Source organism: Leptidea sinapis, chromosome 9, assembly GCF_905404315.1.
Source record: "Leptidea sinapis chromosome 9, ilLepSina1.1, whole genome shotgun sequence".
Classification (NCBI taxonomy): domain Eukaryota; kingdom Metazoa; phylum Arthropoda; class Insecta; order Lepidoptera; family Pieridae; genus Leptidea; species Leptidea sinapis.
This window is the reverse complement of record NC_066273.1, coordinates 3,963,477-3,983,510: the sequence shown is the minus strand read 5'-3', so window position 1 is coordinate 3,983,510 and position 20,034 is coordinate 3,963,477. Positions and strand designations below refer to the sequence as shown.

Sequence of the window (20,034 nt, the reverse complement as noted above, 5' to 3'; positions counted from 1 at the left end):
GTCAAGTTCTCTTCACTGATCTTATATCTTTGGTACACAGTTCTCAAAGTGGAAATAACCTATGGTTTTTTCATGTTCGTAAAGTGTTGTGTATTGTCCGAAAATAATAGCGTTATTCTTATCGTTTTTTGGTAAACTTTCTTATCACAGAGAACACTTCCAGACTAGTCAAATATTGATTTTTGTATTACTGAGAAGAAAGTCGGCAAGATCGCAGCGTATTATGTTAAATAGGTAGGTACATGAAAGTGAAGACTTACATAGATTATTTTAAATAATACAGATGTTGCAAAAAATACTTTTATTTAAAACTGTATGTCAGTTATATTTAAATAGGTATTCATCAGTACAGATACATTAGGCGTCTATTTTATTTATTAACTTAAACTTGATAAATACCTAACATATCAATACAAATTACTAAATATTTTAGCAACAAATACTTTCTTGGAAGGGAAAGGATGCCCGACAGAAGTACTAACTTAAACTAATCTAAGTTGAACTATTTAATATTGAAATTGTTTAACTTGAGAAAAGCTTGAGTTATTATTACTTAAACTTTATGTATTTTAATATGGAAATGTAAGGAAAGTTTATTTATTTATAAAATCTTTTATTGATTAGAAAATATATTTTATTCTTGAATATGTGGGTATATTAGAATTTTGTATATGTGTACATTAGCATCATTATTCCTAGTATAATAATTGGAGAGTGAGAGAGGAGAAGCCTGCCTACCGCTGCCGTATAAAGAGAAAGGGAAGCCAGACATACTGGCTCCGTAACGCGTTACGTTACGAAGCGGTGTGCCCTCCTATAAGAAGTTATCACTTCAGAAATATGTATCGATTGATTTTTTTATAGTGTTCGACTGCAGCGAGTATCGTCGCAAGCATATGGCTCTGTACGGAACCCACGATATATTCCGTGCTGACAATCAGCAGGGGTCTGCCATCCGTCGGCAGAGCGCCCGCGAGGCTGTGCAAGATGCCGTGCTGTGGCTGAAAGATGGAAACAGTGTCGCTGTAAGTAACTATCATGATTAAGATCATTTACACATCTAGATAGACTATTAAAGACGTGAAAATGTCGAAAAAAAATGAGAATGAAATCGCGAGTGTGTGACGTAGATTTTAACCAAAGAAATAGACCATTTTTTTACCAGTAGGAGGCTCCTTTACACAGGAAGCCGGCTAGATCATGGGTACCAACCCATGGCTAATAGGCGCCGTTGTGGTCAACGGCGCCTATTTTTGCCGTGAAGCAGTAATGTGTAAGCATTGATGTGTTTCGGTCTGAAGGGCGCCGTAGCTAGTGAAATTACTGGGCAGATGAGACTTGACATCTTATGTCTCAAGGTGACAAGCGCAATTGTAGTGCCGCTCAGAATTTTTTTGTTTTTCAAGAATCCTGTAATAATGGGCAGGGCGTATCAATTACCATCAGCTGAATGTCCTGCTCGTCTCGTCTCTTATATTCATAAAAAAGTCGTAGCTCTGGATTGAGTATGATGAAACACTCTCATTTTTTAGTAAGATATTGGAAAAGTGTTACTTTACGTATGTAGGTAATGAAATCATATTTATTTTACATCTGATAAAATACGAGCTTATTACTTTTATATGTTGCTTATAAGAGATTCCACATGTTGCATTTTACATTAACATCTCCTGCGATGTTTGCCAACAAAACTGAAATAGAATGTAATTCATTTATTTACAGTTCAAGTTCTGAATGACTTAGGTATCACAATTTCAAATTATTTATGTATTGTAAATTGTTTACGTCTTCCAGAAGATATAATCAGTATTGCAAATTCGAATGCTATGCCCGGCTCATATTGACAAATAACGAAGTCGAATTTTATTTAATACTAACAGCGAAACCCGGCGTTGCTCGGGTTAAATTACATCGTATGTTTAATGGTATAATGAATATTAAGGGACCCATTTTCTAAAGTAGATAGATATCATAGATTTATATTCACAGTAAGCAACAGAAATCAAATATCGGAAATAAAAAAAATTACATACCGGCCACGAAAATGTGTTGCACACTTTTCACTCCTAAATGAACCTGCCAATCGCAACCGCGTCGCGTGAGCGAAGTGGGAGGTGTCTATGGACTCTTAAAAGTGTGGTTATATCGGACTATCTAGTTCCACAAAGATTCTATTAACAGTGGCTATTGTCTCCCACCTGCAAATCTCTCCGGGACTCCCCCTACTGTATACTAAATTAGTCGCATTAGATTTGATGTGCAACACCAAATATTATTATTACCTGCTCTTATTTCTGTAAATATATACATACACACTCACACCTTGTTCCCGTCGGAGTAGGCAGAGACAATAGAATGCCATTTGCTTCTATCCTTACAAACCTCACGCGCTTCCTCTACATTCAGATGCGGGTGCTTCGGACCTCTCCTTTTCTCAAAACGTCCACAATTTGATCGACGAATGTTCTACGAGGTCTCCCGCGACCGGCTTGCCCACACACACTTGCCTTATATATTTGATGCGTCATTCTTTCTTCACTCATTCGCTCCACGTGTCCAAACCATTTCAGCATTCCTTTTTCACTCCTTGTCACAACATCCTCTTTCAAACCACAGCGCGCTCGTATTACCGTATTCTGTAAATATTAATGGATATATTGTTTTAGATATTCGACGGAACAAACATAACTCGTGAACAACGCAGAGAGCTCAACGAATACTGTCTCTCAGACATGGGCTTCAGGATCCTGTTCATCGAATGCGTTTGCGAAGACCAGGAGTTGCTCGAAAGGAACATCATTGAGATCTTACATTACTCAGCCGACTACAAGGCTATGAGCGAGGAACAGGCCGTCGACGATCTAAGGAAGAAACTGGAGCACTATATGCGCCAATATGAGCCTATTGATGGGAACCTCGAGGGCGTCAGCTTCGTCAGGGTTGAGAATATGGGGGAGACAGTGACTGCCCATAAAGTAGCTGGACAGAAGGAGTCTGGTATCCTGGGCTACTTGTCAGGCATGAGGGCTTTTCCGCAAACAATATATTTCACTCGGGTAAGTACCAATTAACTCGCGTCACAGCGGAGACAGAACTCATTAAATTATGATAAACAAACATGTTTGTCTTAGATCCGTCTCAGGGCGTTTATCATCACGGATCTACATTATAAATCATGTTTATTTATATCTAATTAGTTCTCGCAAATAGAGTTCAAACTTGAAAACATGTGTTGGGTATGTGACGAGTTTAAATCGATATAATATCACGTTTTGTTACAAAATTATCTTAGTTCTTGCCTTTGTATTTACAATAAATAACATTCAGTGTAGTAGATTCATTTTTTATTTAATTTTTATTTTATTTAAATTTTAATTTAAACTAAATACTTATCTATATATGGTTAGCACATTAATCTTATACCTTTAAACGAGCAATTCTTGTATATATATTATAATCTGATACCGGAAACGGCTCCTACGATTTTAATTAAATTTAGTATACAGGTAGTTTCGGGGGCGAGAATTCGATCTAGCTAGGTTTCAATTTCAAAAAAATGTAGTTTTATCCGTGTTTTAATGAGAAACTGTTTCAATTACATTAGAATTCAAAGGTAAATTTCGCCAATATATGCATGATATTGGGTGATCCGGAAAGCAGTAGACCCCGGTTCGAATTCCGGTGTCCTATTGGTTTTTGTTTTGTTCAAGTTTGTACATTCTTAAAAATCCGAGCAATGCTCGGTCGTCCGGATGTGAATTACCTTAAAAACTATGTTACCAATGAATCCATACATTGTCTAAATTGAATATTGAATTAAAATTAGCATATAAAAACACATAGGTATTATTTCATCAGGCAATATGCAGCCTAATGAGTCTTCCCATAGCTTCCGTTACAAGCCTATCTGCAATCTCTGCTATCCTTCTGGGAGACAAGTTTCTAATGGGACGGTTTATATGATTCAGCACGGTGAGAGCGAATACAACGTGCTGGGTCGTATTGGCGGAGACGCGAACCTCTCCCCCCGCGGACAGCGATACGCTATCGCCCTGGCCGAGCATATCAACAGCAAGGCATCCTGTGAGCCCATGGCGGTCTGGACCTCGGAAATGCGGCGCACCAAGCAGACAGCATCCGACATCATGGCGCCCAAGCGGGCACTGAGGGCTCTCAACGAACTGGATGCTGTGAGTTCCATTCTTTAATACTTTTTAACTTTCCGTGCCCAAACTAAGATATTTAAAAAAAAATTGGCAGTTGTAGAGACTGTCGATAGAAGTGAAAACTTTGAACTTTTAGTATTAATATTTTTTTATTTAATATTTCATAATGTTAAAAACAATTCAATTATTAATTTCAATTTATTTTTTAAACTTATATTCAATTATATATTAATAGAAAAGAACACTATTTCAACAATGCACAGTATATACACATTGAACTTTTCACTAAATCCATTCGATTCCACTTCCAAGACGTCAGCTGTATAGCTACAGATATACTGCTGTAAGTTTCGGTGACGCGAACTCACGAGATTTCACCCATACAAAAAGTGTTCCTAATGTGTATACATATTTCAATTTTTTTTTAATTATTTATTTATCGCGTGCGCCAGTCATGAGCAAGTCGGACAGCATCTATTTTTCATCCCCCTAAATGTGAGGGGTGGTCCACGCCAAATTTTTTTTTAAATTTCTTTGACATTTTTTTTAAATTTGTTTGATTTTGAGTCAGCAAAAAATACATACATCTTCAAATTTTCACCGATCTACGATAAACAGTTACTTTTGTATCGCGATTTTAATATCGGCAATACAACGTTTGCTGGGTCAGCTATTAAATATATATAGAAATTTACTCGTCGATGTTTCTAATATCTGCCAAAACGCGTTTATGGGTGTGAAGTCATTATATCTTCAAATGTTTTGGTCAAAACATCTTAGTATTTCTTAAGATGGACTGAGGATCTGGTCAAGATCGCCGGAATACGTTGGATGAGAGAGACCGATGGTCATGGTGATCTTTGGGGGAGGCCTTTGTCCAGCAGTGGACTTCTTCCGGCTGATATGATGAAGATGATGATCTTAATGTTAAAAAAAACATACCGACGAATTGAGAACCTCCTCCTTTTTTGAAGTAGGTTAAAAAGTGACTCAGTCTATATGTCTAAGATTTGATTGGTGTGGATTCAGCAGATTTCTATCCACTCCATTACAGTCAAAATAAATTAAAGAAATATGTAAATTTACATAAATTGATACACAATAATATTATTAAAAAAAAGAGTTATCATATGTGCAAATTATCTAACTATGCAGGAAATAATCAGTTCAAATTACAGAGTAATGAACTTTGTAGAGATTTAGAAAATTATTTAAAGATTATAAGGAAAATCTCTTCAATCTGATCTAAGCTTAAAAAAATCTGCATAATTATACAAAACAACTTAGCAACTCTTAACATAACAAACATATCTTCAAAGTTTGATTAAAAAAGTGTGTGTGTACTTTTGTTTGCACGCAAGAAGTTCTACTTCTTTGGCTTAACAAAGCAAAAATCCTTAAAACTATTTATTCCTCGTGCTATTCTACGTTTGTAGAAGGAACAATAATGTCAAAAACGAATACGGCTGTACGGGTTTGAACCATTTGCCTATCCTAATAATGGACGAAGAAATAAAAAAAAAACCTTGACCAACTTCACGCTGTTCCTTTTAAGTAACAGTGATGCGCGCGCATCTTAAAATTTCACTTCATTCATTTCATTTCACAAATATAGCTAGTTAGCTCTAGTGTTAAAGTTAATTTAGTTTAATTTGGTTCCGTTATTCAATGATCAAACTCTTATTTAACACCCACTCATAAAATATATCCTTACGCTAGATACTAAATACCTACGGTAATCAGTCTATTCATATTCTAAAGCTCAACTACGGCTAGTTAGATTTACAGTGCCTACCTTACTAGAAAACCAATGGACGCCACTGTATGTGTAACTTCAAAAAAAAAAACATAGCATCATTATAACATAAATTAAATTAAAAACAGTGACATAATTTTAGTTGCAAACGAATGACAAGAAATTATTACAATAATATTGCAGTGTGACTACGATACGGCGTTGTCACATTCATTGAAGGACCAATCCTGATAATATGACAATAACAGAACCATGTTTGCTGACGTAATATATATTTTTATCATTATAAATAGCATTTTATCGTTATTTAGTTATCGTCAAAGCTAGTGTAATGAACAGTACTGCTAATTGTAAAGTTATGATTTGTTGCTACGAGGGAGATCGTGCCTTTCTCGATTGTGCTTATTAATAACTGTTTATATAGTAACATATTTATACCTGGATGTGTGGCGGTCCTCCACAGTGCGGTTTTCAAAGAGCTTTCTTCCACGTACTACAAAGCTATGGAATGAGCTTTCTTGTGCGGTGTTTCCAGGACGATACGACATGGGTATCTTCAAAAAAAGCGCGTACACCTTCCTTAAAGGCCGGCAACGCTCTTGTGATTCCTCTAGTGTTGAGAGAATGTGGGCGGCGGTGATCACTTAACACCAGGTGACCCGTACGCTCGTTTCTCCTCCTATTCCATAAAAAAAATACCAGTTAACTCCCTAAAGCAAACTTCCCCGTAGACAAGAACAGGTGCCAAAGTGTCCCGAATGCCGTTTCGCCTATAATAATTTTCTGATCTCTTACATTTATACGTCTCCACATTTTGTTGAAAGACATAGTTTGGTCTTCTTTTATTAAAATAAGGGACGACACGAGCAAGATGTTCAGCTGATGGTCATAGATACGCCCTGCTCATTACAATGTATGATAGGTAGCTCAGGATTGTGCTCGTCACCTAGAGACATAACATTAAGTCTCATTTGCCCAGTAATTTCACTAGCTACGGCGCCCTCCATACCGAAACACAATGTTTACACATTACTGCTTCACGGCAGAAATAGGCGCCGCTCTGGTACCCACAATCCAGCCTCCCACTGGTCTACAGTTCAGATAATATTTTATAAAGATAAATAATTGTAAATTCAGTGGAGTAAACTTTAGAAAATAACTTATTACATACTTTAAATTTTACCTAGCTCTTGATAAATGAGCTGTCTCTGTTCATGAAACGACAACCACAGAGTATATAAATGATCAAAGAACATTCTAGTAAACAACTATATCATCTAATACATTATAAAATATGTTACTTTGTTCATATTCTTAAGACGAATAAATAATATTATTTTGTGCCAACTCATGATGTAATCTTAATTTATTAGCATTAATTAAAACCTAACCGGTTTTTATACATGCTAATTAAACTTCCTAATATAATTATATTATAATTATGATAAATTAATTAAAAAAAAACATGTCGGCTGTAGGATTAAAGGCTGTACGTCAGAGGTGAAACCTTCCTAAAAGAAAAAAGCTTCAGAAATATTTTATTAATATTTTTTACGAACTAATAAAGTAATAAATTTTTTGCTTGTTGCACTGTTTAGTATGAAAAACAATGTTTATTAAATATACATCCTATTTAAATACAAACAATTTAATAAATACATTTAAGTTTGATAAAATTTTAACAGTTCGGGGAACCTTCATCAATTTACATTCATATCTTTAACAGTTATCTCCTTAGACTGGCTGACCCGGCAAACGTTGTTTTTCCATATAAAGTATAATTCACGCGATAGTTTTATAAGTAATAAAATATTGCCTATATTATAGCCTGTACATCATTTTGTTCTATTGTCAATAGTTTTTGCAGCGCACGCAAAAATAGGTTTTCGATTTTACACCTTGTGTTACAAAATAGCAATTTTATTACGGATCCCTAATTTTGAAAAAAAAAAAATTAGTATAGATTAGTGATTGGTCTCCGTTGCGCTCTAACTAGATACCGCACTATCTAAGAACAATACCTTTTTTTGTTACGGCAACTATTTGATGCTTGTATGCGTGGCATCTTGACACTCAATGGCATCTTTCAAATTATGTAACATACGCTTCGTGTTATTTTACATTGAGATTAATAAAATACAAAATACTTACTGATGATATGTGATCCTAGTGTCTTTCTTAAATCTTGTAGTATTATTATGACAAAGTTTTACTACGCAACCCGACATTATAGTTTAAATTATTAGCAAAGTTTAACTGAACATGTGGCACGTCACCGTCACACATTGTTCGAGACTGGCTCGAGTACGTCCACTTGGGCGTAGTATTAGTTGCCGCACTACGCCTGCAGTTGGATATATCATTAGTTAGTTTTATTAGTTATATCATTATTTTCATCACATCGAAAAAGTGACAGCTTATGGTTACTAACAAGCTGAATCATATTTGATTCTACTCTCAAATATCTGTCGTAAGACATTGGTCGGTCATTTTCAATTTTTAAATATAAAAATAGTATGTGTTTACCACTATATAATATCAAGTATAAATCTTATTTTAATCTCTTTGGCGTGAGATCAGTGCTTTTCCCCTTGCAATTTGCCTTTAGAAGGTTTCGCTTAAAAGAAAATCATCGGCGTTGTATCTGAGCAAAACACCAATAATAAAGGCATTGTTTAACATGACGTTGTTTAAATGATTTATTTGTTTTGCATACATAAAGAGGGCACACCTATCTACAGATTAACAATCTAGATTGATAATGAGGCACGTGCGATGTGTAAACAAGACCATAATAATATACCAAAGTTATAAGAAAATTGTATTTACAGTTTAAGCCTGGTGTTCCCGCTTGCTTATATTTTAAAGATCTACGGCCTTACAAATTAATATGTTATACGTGTATATAATATTTAGTTATAAAAGTTATACCTGCGAATAAATCAATATTGACTATATCGTTGAAAACACTGTCAATACAATGATAATTCTGAAGATTTCCGAATGTGAGGCAGCCTTGCAAATAAACGCGGGAAACGTTATACGCCCGAATAAAGAAATCGTAAGCCAAATGTCTATTTTGTAAAGATTTTGCATATTCTTGGTTTATTCTCAGGTATACGTTCATATCACGTTTATTTATAAGGCCGTTTAAGTCTTGGAAATAGAAAAAAGGTAATGTAATTGCAGATACCTGCCGTATAATTTTTTTTGTAACTGTTTCTTTAAAAATCACTCGCATCTTACACTCCCAGCAAGATAATATACCTATTTATAAAACTAGCTGATCAGGCAAACTTTGTTCTGCCAAATAGAGAAATAAGTCTGATTCATCTACTTAATATACATAAGTATAATATTTCATAAAAATCATTGTGACACGAGATTTTTATAGATACAGGTGTAATCGTTAAGTGTGACCAAGCGATTATTCTGTAACTATTACAAATATCAAATAACTTTAACGTTAGAGAGTACGTTCCCTAATAAGTAAAATGACATTTATAACTTTCATGATGACTAAAAATCAAACGAGAAGTATCTCGACTCGAACCCGCGTTCCGTGCGAGCGCTCTTTCCAACTGAGCCAACCGTTCGAGTGACATATCGTTGATAAAATCTTGTTTTCAGTATTATTCGTGTATTAATCTCACACTCTCATACATTTAGTATTTGGTACACCCTCAATATCCGTCTCCATGATCATGGCATGAACACTCTACAATTCATTTTTATTTTATTTATTTACCACACATAATAATAATAATATTGACACACTTTTTACACAAATTATCTTGCCCCAAGTTAAGCATATATAGCCTGTGTTATGGGTTACAAGACAATGATATATTTAATACAATATACTTACTTAAACATACACAAATTCATATAAACATACATAAATACATTTAAATATCCATGACTCGGAAACAAACATCCATATTCATCATATAAATGCTTGCACCTACCGGGATTCGAACCCGGGACCTCTAGCTTAGTAGGTAGGATCGCTAACCACTCGGCTATACAGGTCGTTGATACACATAGCAACTGTCATTACAGGAGACCTAACTGTCGCACAGTTTCAAACAAAAGAATAATATATGCAAACAAGAAACAATTCAATCTTAAACCAATCATACAATATCATTAAATAATAAATTCCAAACCAAACACTAAATAGTTACTGGGGTATTTTTTTGTTGTACTATATTTTACACAAATAAACGAACCCACGACCTCTGGCGTTCCGTGCCAGTGCTCTCCCAACTCAGCTCGAACTCGAACGGTTAGTTCGAGCCCCGCATAGTTCATAAAATTTTGTTTTAAAATTTTATTTGTGTATTAATCCTAGAAGTGAGGGTCATCACTTTAAAAACATAACAAATTGTACTATATTTTTGTGCGATTAGATTGCCTATTGCCCCAACGTACACTGTGATCCATATTTGGACCATTTGTGTCCTTTGTCTTCCTGTCTACATCTTCACCAGACCAACTCCTTCCATGAGGCTAATGATATCTTCGGGGAGAAGTCTTTAATTACACGTTGGAGGCTTCTTTGCACAGGATGCCGGCTAGATTATGGGTACCACAGCGGCGCCTATTTTTGCCGTGAAGCAGTAATAAAATGTAATCATTACTGTGTTTCGGTCTGAAGGGCGCCGTAGCTAATGAAATTACTGGGCAAATGCGACTTAAGGCGAAAAGTAAGCAGAAAACACGCAAACATGATGTTTTTAGACAAGTTTTGTAGTGAAAGTATAGCATTTAGAGCTATGAACACTATTTAATCCTGTTACACATATCCTTAAGTCTTATTTGTAGGTTGCTAATGATTGCTATTGGTTATAGTTAACACTGCCGAGCCTTTTTGAACTACCACTTTTCTTTGAAGTTAAGCAAGTTTTTTGGCATGGCGTGACCCATTTTTTTGGTACTTCTCTCAGAAAAGTTACTCTTATAGCTTGTACTTTTTTGTGTAGGTTCATTTATTCAGATTGGTAGTGAATAACGAGGAGTGTAAGTATATAAACAGTTTTGCAAGAATTTTGAAAATATTGGCTTTGTTACATAGATGGCGGGCCGGCAGCCGTGAACTCATATCGCTCAAGGTCGCTGGCATTTAGTGTTCTTAACATCTTATGTCTCAAGTTGACGAGCGCAGTTGTAGTGCCGCTCAGAATTGTTGGGGTTTTTCAGGAATCCTGAACGGCACTGCATTGTAATGGGTAGGGCGCATCAATTACCATCAGCTGAACGTCCTGCTCGTCTCGTCCCTTATTTTCATAAAAAAAAACGTTAAAAGGGAATCCATATGCTTTAATTCCAATGGGAATTTATATCCTTGCTGGGATATCCTGGTGCTACAATCTTTAAGCAAGTGTGCTTTAGTTCGTTCATCGTTGTTACTAAGACTATGCTGTATTTCATTTTGCGTTAATTCAATCATGTCAGACAACAATAAAGTCTCACAGCATTGGCTCAGTTACAAAAACGCCCCCAAAGTCTTGAGGTATATTATGATATAGCAACACTTCAAGATCTAATTAATTATAAGGCCAATGTTCGCGTCGTCGTTTTCAACGCAGCGAAAATAAAACAATGCCACAGAATCATTTATATGGCAAGCAATAAATTGAAAATAAAACGAGGAATGATATGATTTTTAACGACCTTTACAATGGAATTAACTCCAGAAAGCTAATAATTATAAATAACGTTACTAAGGACAAGTTCAAAGAAAAGAAAGAACATAGATAACTATAGATTGACGCCGAGGAAGTTTAAGTGACGACAGTGTTATTAAGACTGCTATTAAATAAGTTTACTCATTATTGACTCAAAAGTATTAATAATGTTCAATATTTAAAATTTAATCAATTGATAGTTGATCATTGTAATAGTGTCACATCTTTTTTTTTTATATCTATCAACTCAGATTGTTGTCAGTCTTGTATAGGTACTTGTTACAGGGCGGAAGATCGCAAGGTGGTTTATATTGCTTAAGCCTCTCATGTTTTTCGATTTTTATTATTTATTTATTTAAAACATCACAAAATCCACAGAACTTAAATTAGGTTATAATAATACTATTTTGTAGGACTTACATCTTATAACGGACTAGCTGACCCGGCAAACGTTGTTTTGCCATATAAAGTATAATTCACGCGATAGTTTTATAAGTAATAAAATATTGCCTATATTATAGCCTGTACACCATTTTGTTCTATTGTCAATAGTTTTTGCAGCGCACGCAAAAATAGGTTTTCGATTTTACACCTTGTGTTACAAAATAGCAATTTTATTACGGATCCCTCATTTTGAAAAAAAAACATAGCCTATAGCCTTCCTCGATAAATGGACTACCCAACACTGAAAGAATCATTCAAATCGGACCAGTAGTACCAGAGATTAGCGCGTTCATACAAACAAACAAACACTGCAGCTTTATAATATTAGTATAGATTTACACTCCTTTTAAAGTAGCCTTTACTGTTATTAAAAAGTTCAGTACTGTTGAATTGCTTATTATAGTTGAATAGAGTGCGACAGATTACCGAATTTTCATAATAATTAGTGTGACTCAGCGGGACTTGGAATAGAGACGTGTATCTAGTGCGAACTGACGGCACTCGTAATTGTATGAATAGTTCAGTTAGCTCTGTACTGTCGATCCTACCATGAACTATGTTATGAAGGAAAGAGAGATCCAGAACCTTGCGCCTGTCCTCAAGTGTCATCATATTGTGAAACCCGCAAGATTCGGGGAAGTCCACATAATTGTGTCGTGCACGATAGTTGATATGTTTTAAAAAATTTGCTTGCATGTTCTCAATTTCTTGGACATGTGTTATGTATCGTGGATTCCATATATTTCTGCAATATTCACGAATACTTCTTACGTTCGCATAATATAGTATTTTAATACATTTTCTTTTCGTTTTTGGATTACGGTCAGTGGTTTTAATTTATGAATGTTTAAATATAATGAAAATGGTCTTTGTTTGAGGCTCTTTCACGCCTAAACCACTGATCGTATCGACATGAAACTACAACCATGCGATGCGAAATTTATCCTAGATGGTTTATGGCTATGTTTAAACCACATCAAGAATTTTTTTATTCTAATGTATAATTACTCAACAGGGTATCTGCGAAGGGCTGACCTATGAAGAGATGCAAGAACGTTTTCCACAAGAGTTCGCGTGGAGGGACCAAGACAAGTTGCGGTACAGATACCCGTGGGGGGAGTCTTACATCGACATTATGACGCGGCTGCGACCAGTTCTGTCTGCGCTGGAAGATGAGCACAACGTGGTGGTGGTGGGACACCAGGCCGTACTGCGGTGTATGCTCGGTTACTTCCTCGATGCTAAGCTTGGTAAGCCTGATCATTTTATTTTTTAAATCTTGTCTTCGGGTCGGGTCTTCCATTTTTCAATTAATTGTTGCAAATTATATTTTTTTATGAAAATAAGGGACGAGACGAGCAGGACGTTCAGCTGATGGTAATTGATACGCCCTGCCCGTTACAATGCAGTGCCGCTTAGGATTACTGAAAAACCCATATATTCTGAGCGGCACTACAACTGTGCTCATCACCTTGAGACATATTTTTTATTTATTTCTGTAAAATTAACTAAAGTGGAGAATGTTATCATTGCTTCTAAGTTCTATACCCCTCAGTTGTCAAGTCTCATTTGCCGAGTAATTTCACTAACTGCGGCGCCCTTCAGACCGAAACAGTAATGCTTACACATAACTGCTTCGCGGCAGAAATTTTCCATTGTGATCTGTCCAGAGCAGATCGTCTCCACGTTGATCCTGTCACTTTTTAAAATCATCTTCCCATCTAATGGGCTGTCTTCCTTGATTCCTTTTCCCTTGTCTTGGATACCAATTTATGATATATTTTGTCCATTTTTCTATATTGCTTCACATGGTATGACTCACAAAAGATAATGGTGTTTAGTAACTATAAGTACGATACATAGTAGAATTACGTCAGTCACGTCTATTTTAGGATTTAGATGAATGAATGAACGTTGTGTAGGCTATTTTAAAATGTAATAAAAAGTGAACATAATAGATAAGTAAACTTGTAGTTTGCAATACAAGGAAGTGCTAAATCTATTGTTTGCGTTTTGTTGAAGGTTTACCTCGTGTCGTATGGTTTTGATTGATGAATGAGTCCACAAACAATACTTCATCAATCTTTTTAAAATACGGCCTACATTTGTCGAAAGCGCCTCAACTTCCCGGAAACCATGTTGAACTGTTTTTTTATGGAAATAAGGGACGAGACGAGCAGGGTGTTCAGCTGATGGTAATTGATACGCCCTGTCCATTACAATGCATTGCCGCTCAAGATTCTTGAAAAACCCCAAAAATTCTGAGCGGCACGTACAACTGCGTTCGTCACCTTGAGACATCAGATGTTAAGAAAATTTATTGAAGTAGGCGTTACTTTGCGGAAATCCATAATTATACAAATGATTTAAGTTTTCTTTAGTGTTAATTCCGCCAATATTTGTTTTTCAACAATTCGACACGTGTTTCGCCTCTACACGAGGCATCCTCGAGACGTGTTGTCTCGCCAAAATATGGCACGAGACTTGAGTCTTTGTTTAAAAACATATATTGGCGGAATTAACACTAAAGAAAACTTTAATCATTTGTATCAGATGTTAAGTCTCATTTGCCCAGTAATTTCACTAGATACGGCGCCCTTCAGACCGAAACACAGTAATGCTTCACGGCAGAAATAGTCGCCGTTGTGGTACCCATAATCTAGCCGGTATCCTGTGCAAAGGAGTTCTACTGTTAAAACTGTTTATTTTCTTTGCAGATGAGTTGCCCTATATGACTGTGCCTCTTCACACAATCGTGAAATTGACTTCGTACGGATACAAATACAAAGTTGAGATGGTGAAGCTGCCCGTAGAATGCGTTGACACTCACCGAAAACAGCCCAAGGTAATTTATTATTAGAACTTTATTGTCACGTACTTACAGCACCATGATATGAATCATGGTATTAGCGGTAGAGTTTATCAGGTGTGGATTAACTGTTTTCTCTCCCTTTTACGAAATTGCATCAAGAATCCACCTGCCTAAGCGCCATATAACATTGTTTTGGAAGTACTTAATTAACATTAGAAATACAGGCCCGGCTATGCTAATGCTAGTGACAATGAAATAATATTAATATACTTACTTTCGATGGAAATGAGTAAACAGAAAAATATATTTAAGGGGCAAATTCGGCCTCACGTGGAGTACTGGAGGTCTATAGCAAAATCGAAAGAAATTTCGGTCCGATACGTAAGAACGACTAACTTCGAATTTAATCCTATCACCAAAGTATTTCGGATCCGAATAGTGCGGTTGGATTTCGTTTTGGAACCATAGACATAACCATAAAGAAAAATGAAAATGTAAATAAGAAGTGAATTTGGGAATAAGGTAAACGAAAGACAAAAATGTCTAATCGCGAACTTCGTATCGATCTTCGGATCCGAAACACTTTCGTGATTGAAAAATGTACCATCCGTGAAACGGAACTTCGTATTTTGATTTTGGTAATAGGTCTCCAGGAACCTTCAAGCAAAGAGCATACGCCCACCTTAAAGTAAAGTTTCGCATCTCTTGAGCCCTGGAGGTGTATTACGAAAATAGAAAGCCGAAATTTCGGTCCGATACGTAAGAACGACAAACTTCGAATTTAATCTTATTACCAAAGTATTTTGGATCCGAATAGTGCTGTTGGGATTCGTTTTGGAACCATAGATATTACCATAAAGAGTGAAGTAGTTACGATCATAATAATTTCAAACAATGAAAAAGTAAATGTCAAGTGAATTTGGGAATAAGGTAAACGAAAGACAAAATATCTAATCGCGAACTTCGTATCGATCTTCGGATCCGAAACACTTTCGTGATTGAAAAATGTACGATCCGTGAAACGGAACTTCGTATACAAAGCAAAGAACATACGCCCACCTTAAAGGCCGGTTTCGCATCTCTTGAGCCCTGGTGTAGTTGCTCTCCATTGGCGGTTGGCCCATGGAGGCATGTGGGTCTCTTGCCGGTTTGTCCCTGAATAAAATGTTTTTGATTTCAATGTACACACTGCTATCAATGTTATCTAGGCAGATAGATTTTTGTAGATAATAAAAATACTAAATAATTTGTGATAATATCTACGATACGGAATTGATGTTTGCATCGATTTCCTGCTTTTGACATTTCAATGATCGATCTATTGAACGCTTTTTGAATTCGTCTTTTATTTGACATAATAAAGGCTTTATTAGCATGTTGTTTGAATGCATTTGGAAATTAAGATTGACATATTGGTATGGATATTCAGGAACGATTGACAGATATGACGTTATATCTGATATTACGTTACTAGGTACATGGCCACATTATGCTTGGACTTCGATTGAACGTTGTCACCCCTTTTCCTTTGCCCTTTCAACCCCCTCGCGTCCTGTTGCGAAAAGCTTCTATACTTAATTTTAAATTATCTTAAACAAAGGCCACTTTACCACTCAAAGTAACTACCACCATCCGCGTAATAAACATTAAAATTTTGAATTTAATTTTGACATGGCGGAATGAATAGGGAAGCTAAATATTGCTTAACAAGAAAGGTTGCAGTCAGCCAACAAAAGATATGATGCTATTATTAGTTTAGAATTACTATTTGGATGGTTTAATGTAACAATGTGTCAATATGCCAATAAAATGATTAATCGGAGGACGTGTTACACTACTCTTTGTAGAGTGCCCCTTTCAACAGAATTAAAAGCATTTTATGTATATAATTTTAGCAGACAAGAGTAACTCTCCAAAAAATTACGCGCAAGCAGATGTCGGAACAACATCCGCCAGCACCGCTCTTCCTACATCCCCTGATGAAGGATATACCAGATCTTTAAGATGCTGGGGATCAGTCCAACCGGGCTGCCAGCAGAACTGTTATAAAATGATAATTTTGCTGTCGATCGCGTGAGACAGACTTTCAATATTGCGTACATTAATGATTATATGAACAAAAGTGAAGGTCCCGAAATAACACTATTAACTTCTGGTTGTATATTTTATAAAGACTAAAGCAAAGAGGATGTAAATATTACGTAATAAGAGGCGGGAGTGTCTCTAAAAACTGAAAGCTAGTTTAGTATGAAACGTGCAGTGATTTGATATAGGTTTGAAATAGTAGTAATTATAGTATGGTGATTGGCGACGAAGTATAATGCGGCCAATTTTGAAAGTTGAACGATGAACAGAACAATAACGTTCCATTTAAAATTTAATGAATTATTGGCGACCAATTCGAGAACTAATGAATTAGGGGCGTCAAATTAGCGATTATCTTATCGACGCCGTTCGTCAATAAAGTACAAGGAAATTTGTTAATCTCTTCCGCCTTTAAAATATGATTTGAGTGAGATAATATTTGAAGCATATTACGAGTCATGCTTTAGTGAATATTCAATATTTTGTAACTCCGTTACATTGTTATCCTCTTAAGAAGCTCTGATCGCGAATGTGTCCGCGCTAAATTCTTAACAATACTATCTATGTAATATAAATATATCGACAACAAGTAAGTTAATAGACTATGGCTAAGTTGTTAGTTTTAGGAGTAAACGCACAAATCTGTTTTTATGATTGTATAAATATTTTATAGCCACTTCTCGAACACGTGCTAATTACTGCGTTCTTTGGTGACACTTTATGGCAGGGGTGCTCAAACGGTCGATCGCGAGTGCTTTTTGAGTCGATCTCGAGAAAAAAACCCGGTATAATAAACTAAAATCGGGGATTACGTACCATCTTATGAAAAGTATGCTCAGGACATGCAGTGTCATGCAGATTCAACATCCAAAGTCGCTCTTTAGTTAAGCTTAGAACTTTAGAACGCGTTTGTTTTGTAAGAACCAATAAACTCGCAATTTTGAATAATAATTATGAGTTTTTTCATTGACATTTAAGAGCAGACCAACACTACCTTGACTAAAAAATGCATATTTTGTGCAAAACTAATATCTATGTCATCTTGACACTCTAGCTAGACGACAATCCTTCAACACACATACTTGAAGCCTCTCAGAGCCGATCAATCTAACAATTTTGAGGTAGATCGCCAGCTTGAGCACCCCTGCTTTATGGCATTTTAGAAAAAGAGACAAAATAGTCTTGTCTGTACGAATACTAGCTGACCCAACAGATGTTGTTATTTTCATAATAAAAAAAACTCTTGACCTCAATTTGGCGAATGGAATATTTTTACCTAAGTACCCCGAATTGGCATTTCGGGGTACTCAGTTCGAGCGGAGTGTATGACAATTCTTAGAAATAAACTTAATAAAAAAATAGTCTATATTAAAACGACTTACCTAAATCATTTTACAAATTATGCACGAATTACTCGTTAAGCCAATTGTTAATGGAACTCGGCTCTTATATAAGTTTGTCTACTTCCAGAACTGCTCCATCACCAGGACCACAGCTGATGCACTGGTAACCGTGCCTTCCCATTACGACACTCTACCGTCTAACCTCTGGCAGAGCTCCGAAGCACAACTTTAGGAGTCACTCGGCGCCGGACACAGTCCGCGCGAGTGCAGTACCGCAACAGCATTATTCGGGGAACACTTACGATGTTCAACAGCCCTTCGGCTTCGTTCGTGGTTGTGAAAAGCCATGGACTCGATTGTGACGTCACACGGCGCGATACTTTATAGAAACCTTTGTCAAGTATAAGTTGACGAGTGGCAAAGACACGAACTAATTATGTTTTATGATTAAATATTAATAGTAATAGTATTATATTAAACTACATAATTAAGCTACAGATTCTAGCGTTCTTAAAAGATATTAAATGACTATAGTTCTACTGTAAGAAGATTTCAATTAAATAATATATCTCGCCTGAAAGCCGCCATTTGCACGTCAACTTACACTTGACTAGGTAGGTGAGTGTGTGTGTGTGTGATGTGATCGAGATATCAAGCTATTGATTGGAGTTACTACAATAAGACTGATGAAATCATTGTGTCAATTGTCCTTTTTTACAGTGACGTGTTGCCAGATTAAAATATAAGTATTTGTGGTGAATGTTTGCACGACGCGGCATTTTAATCGACTTATTTTCTGCCAATATAAAATGTATTTTAAATTTTAATATTGTGTTCTTATTTTTTATTACTTTTACGTTTTACAATATCTCCACTCTTGTGGGTTAATAATAACGTAATTAAGTTTAATTTTAATATATTTCTGTAGTCTCTATCATTTATTTTGTCTGCCATTAGTTAAATAGGAACTGATAAATAAGTAACTATATTTAGATATTGATTATTATAATCAACATAACATACAGCAATCTAATTTATCGAATCTCATTCATATTCTTGTAACGACTTTCACATTCAGAAAAGGGAACGGAATCATGTAATGTCAGTTAAAATATAAGAATCATTTAATCTGATAATATAGACGTAAATAATTCTTAATTTTTATATTTTTACTTATTAGATGTAGCAACACTTGGTAAATCAATTACATTGTAACTATTTTTAATATTGTTTTAGTAAGTAATTGTAAGATGACACTGATTGCAGCACCCTCGGCCATATTCAGTAGAGGCAAAGCAAGTCGACGACAATAACTTTGTTTGCCAGACAAAAAAGGAGAATTTTGGAGGTAGTTTGATAATTTTGTATTAGTATAAGATCAGTGGTAGGCAATAGTATCTAGGTATGCTTTGAAGATTGTACGAACTCGTGTATTTTATAATATATGATGTTATGCAACACGCTGTTTTATTTTATTGTTAGAACCCCACGACTCCGCGGAGTTTTGCCATCGTCACGTGAAATAACATTCGGCTTAACTATAGCCGGTGCGTTGACGTCAGCAAAAGACCGACTGGTGACGTCACTAAAGCATGGGCGTAACGAGGCACGGATAATTGGGGGCAGCTACCCCTAGAGGAGAGTCTAAAAAAAGACGCAGTAACGTCATAAAAGGCTTTTATTTTCTCAAAATTTTGAATCATTTTTGATGTCATATTTAAGATACTAGATACTACTA

The 20,034-nt window shown here is 35.8% G+C and overlaps 1 protein-coding gene across 1 annotated transcript in view; it reads left to right on the top strand.

The window, feature by feature from the left end:
* Nucleotides 1–19,754, top strand: part of LOC126965964 (6-phosphofructo-2-kinase/fructose-2,6-bisphosphatase-like) — a 53,512-nt gene extending 33,758 nt beyond the window's left edge. The window contains exons 4-9 of the mRNA XM_050809801.1: nt 865–1,025; nt 2,667–3,056; nt 3,969–4,190; nt 13,072–13,306; nt 14,774–14,901; nt 18,424–19,754. Of these exons, the coding sequence (XP_050665758.1) occupies nt 865–1,025; nt 2,667–3,056; nt 3,969–4,190; nt 13,072–13,306; nt 14,774–14,901; nt 18,424–18,528 (1,241 nt within the window). The 3' untranslated portion in view covers nt 18,529–19,754. The remainder of the gene's footprint in view (nt 1–864; nt 1,026–2,666; nt 3,057–3,968; nt 4,191–13,071; nt 13,307–14,773; nt 14,902–18,423) is intronic.
* Nucleotides 19,755–20,034: the final 280 nt, after the last annotated feature.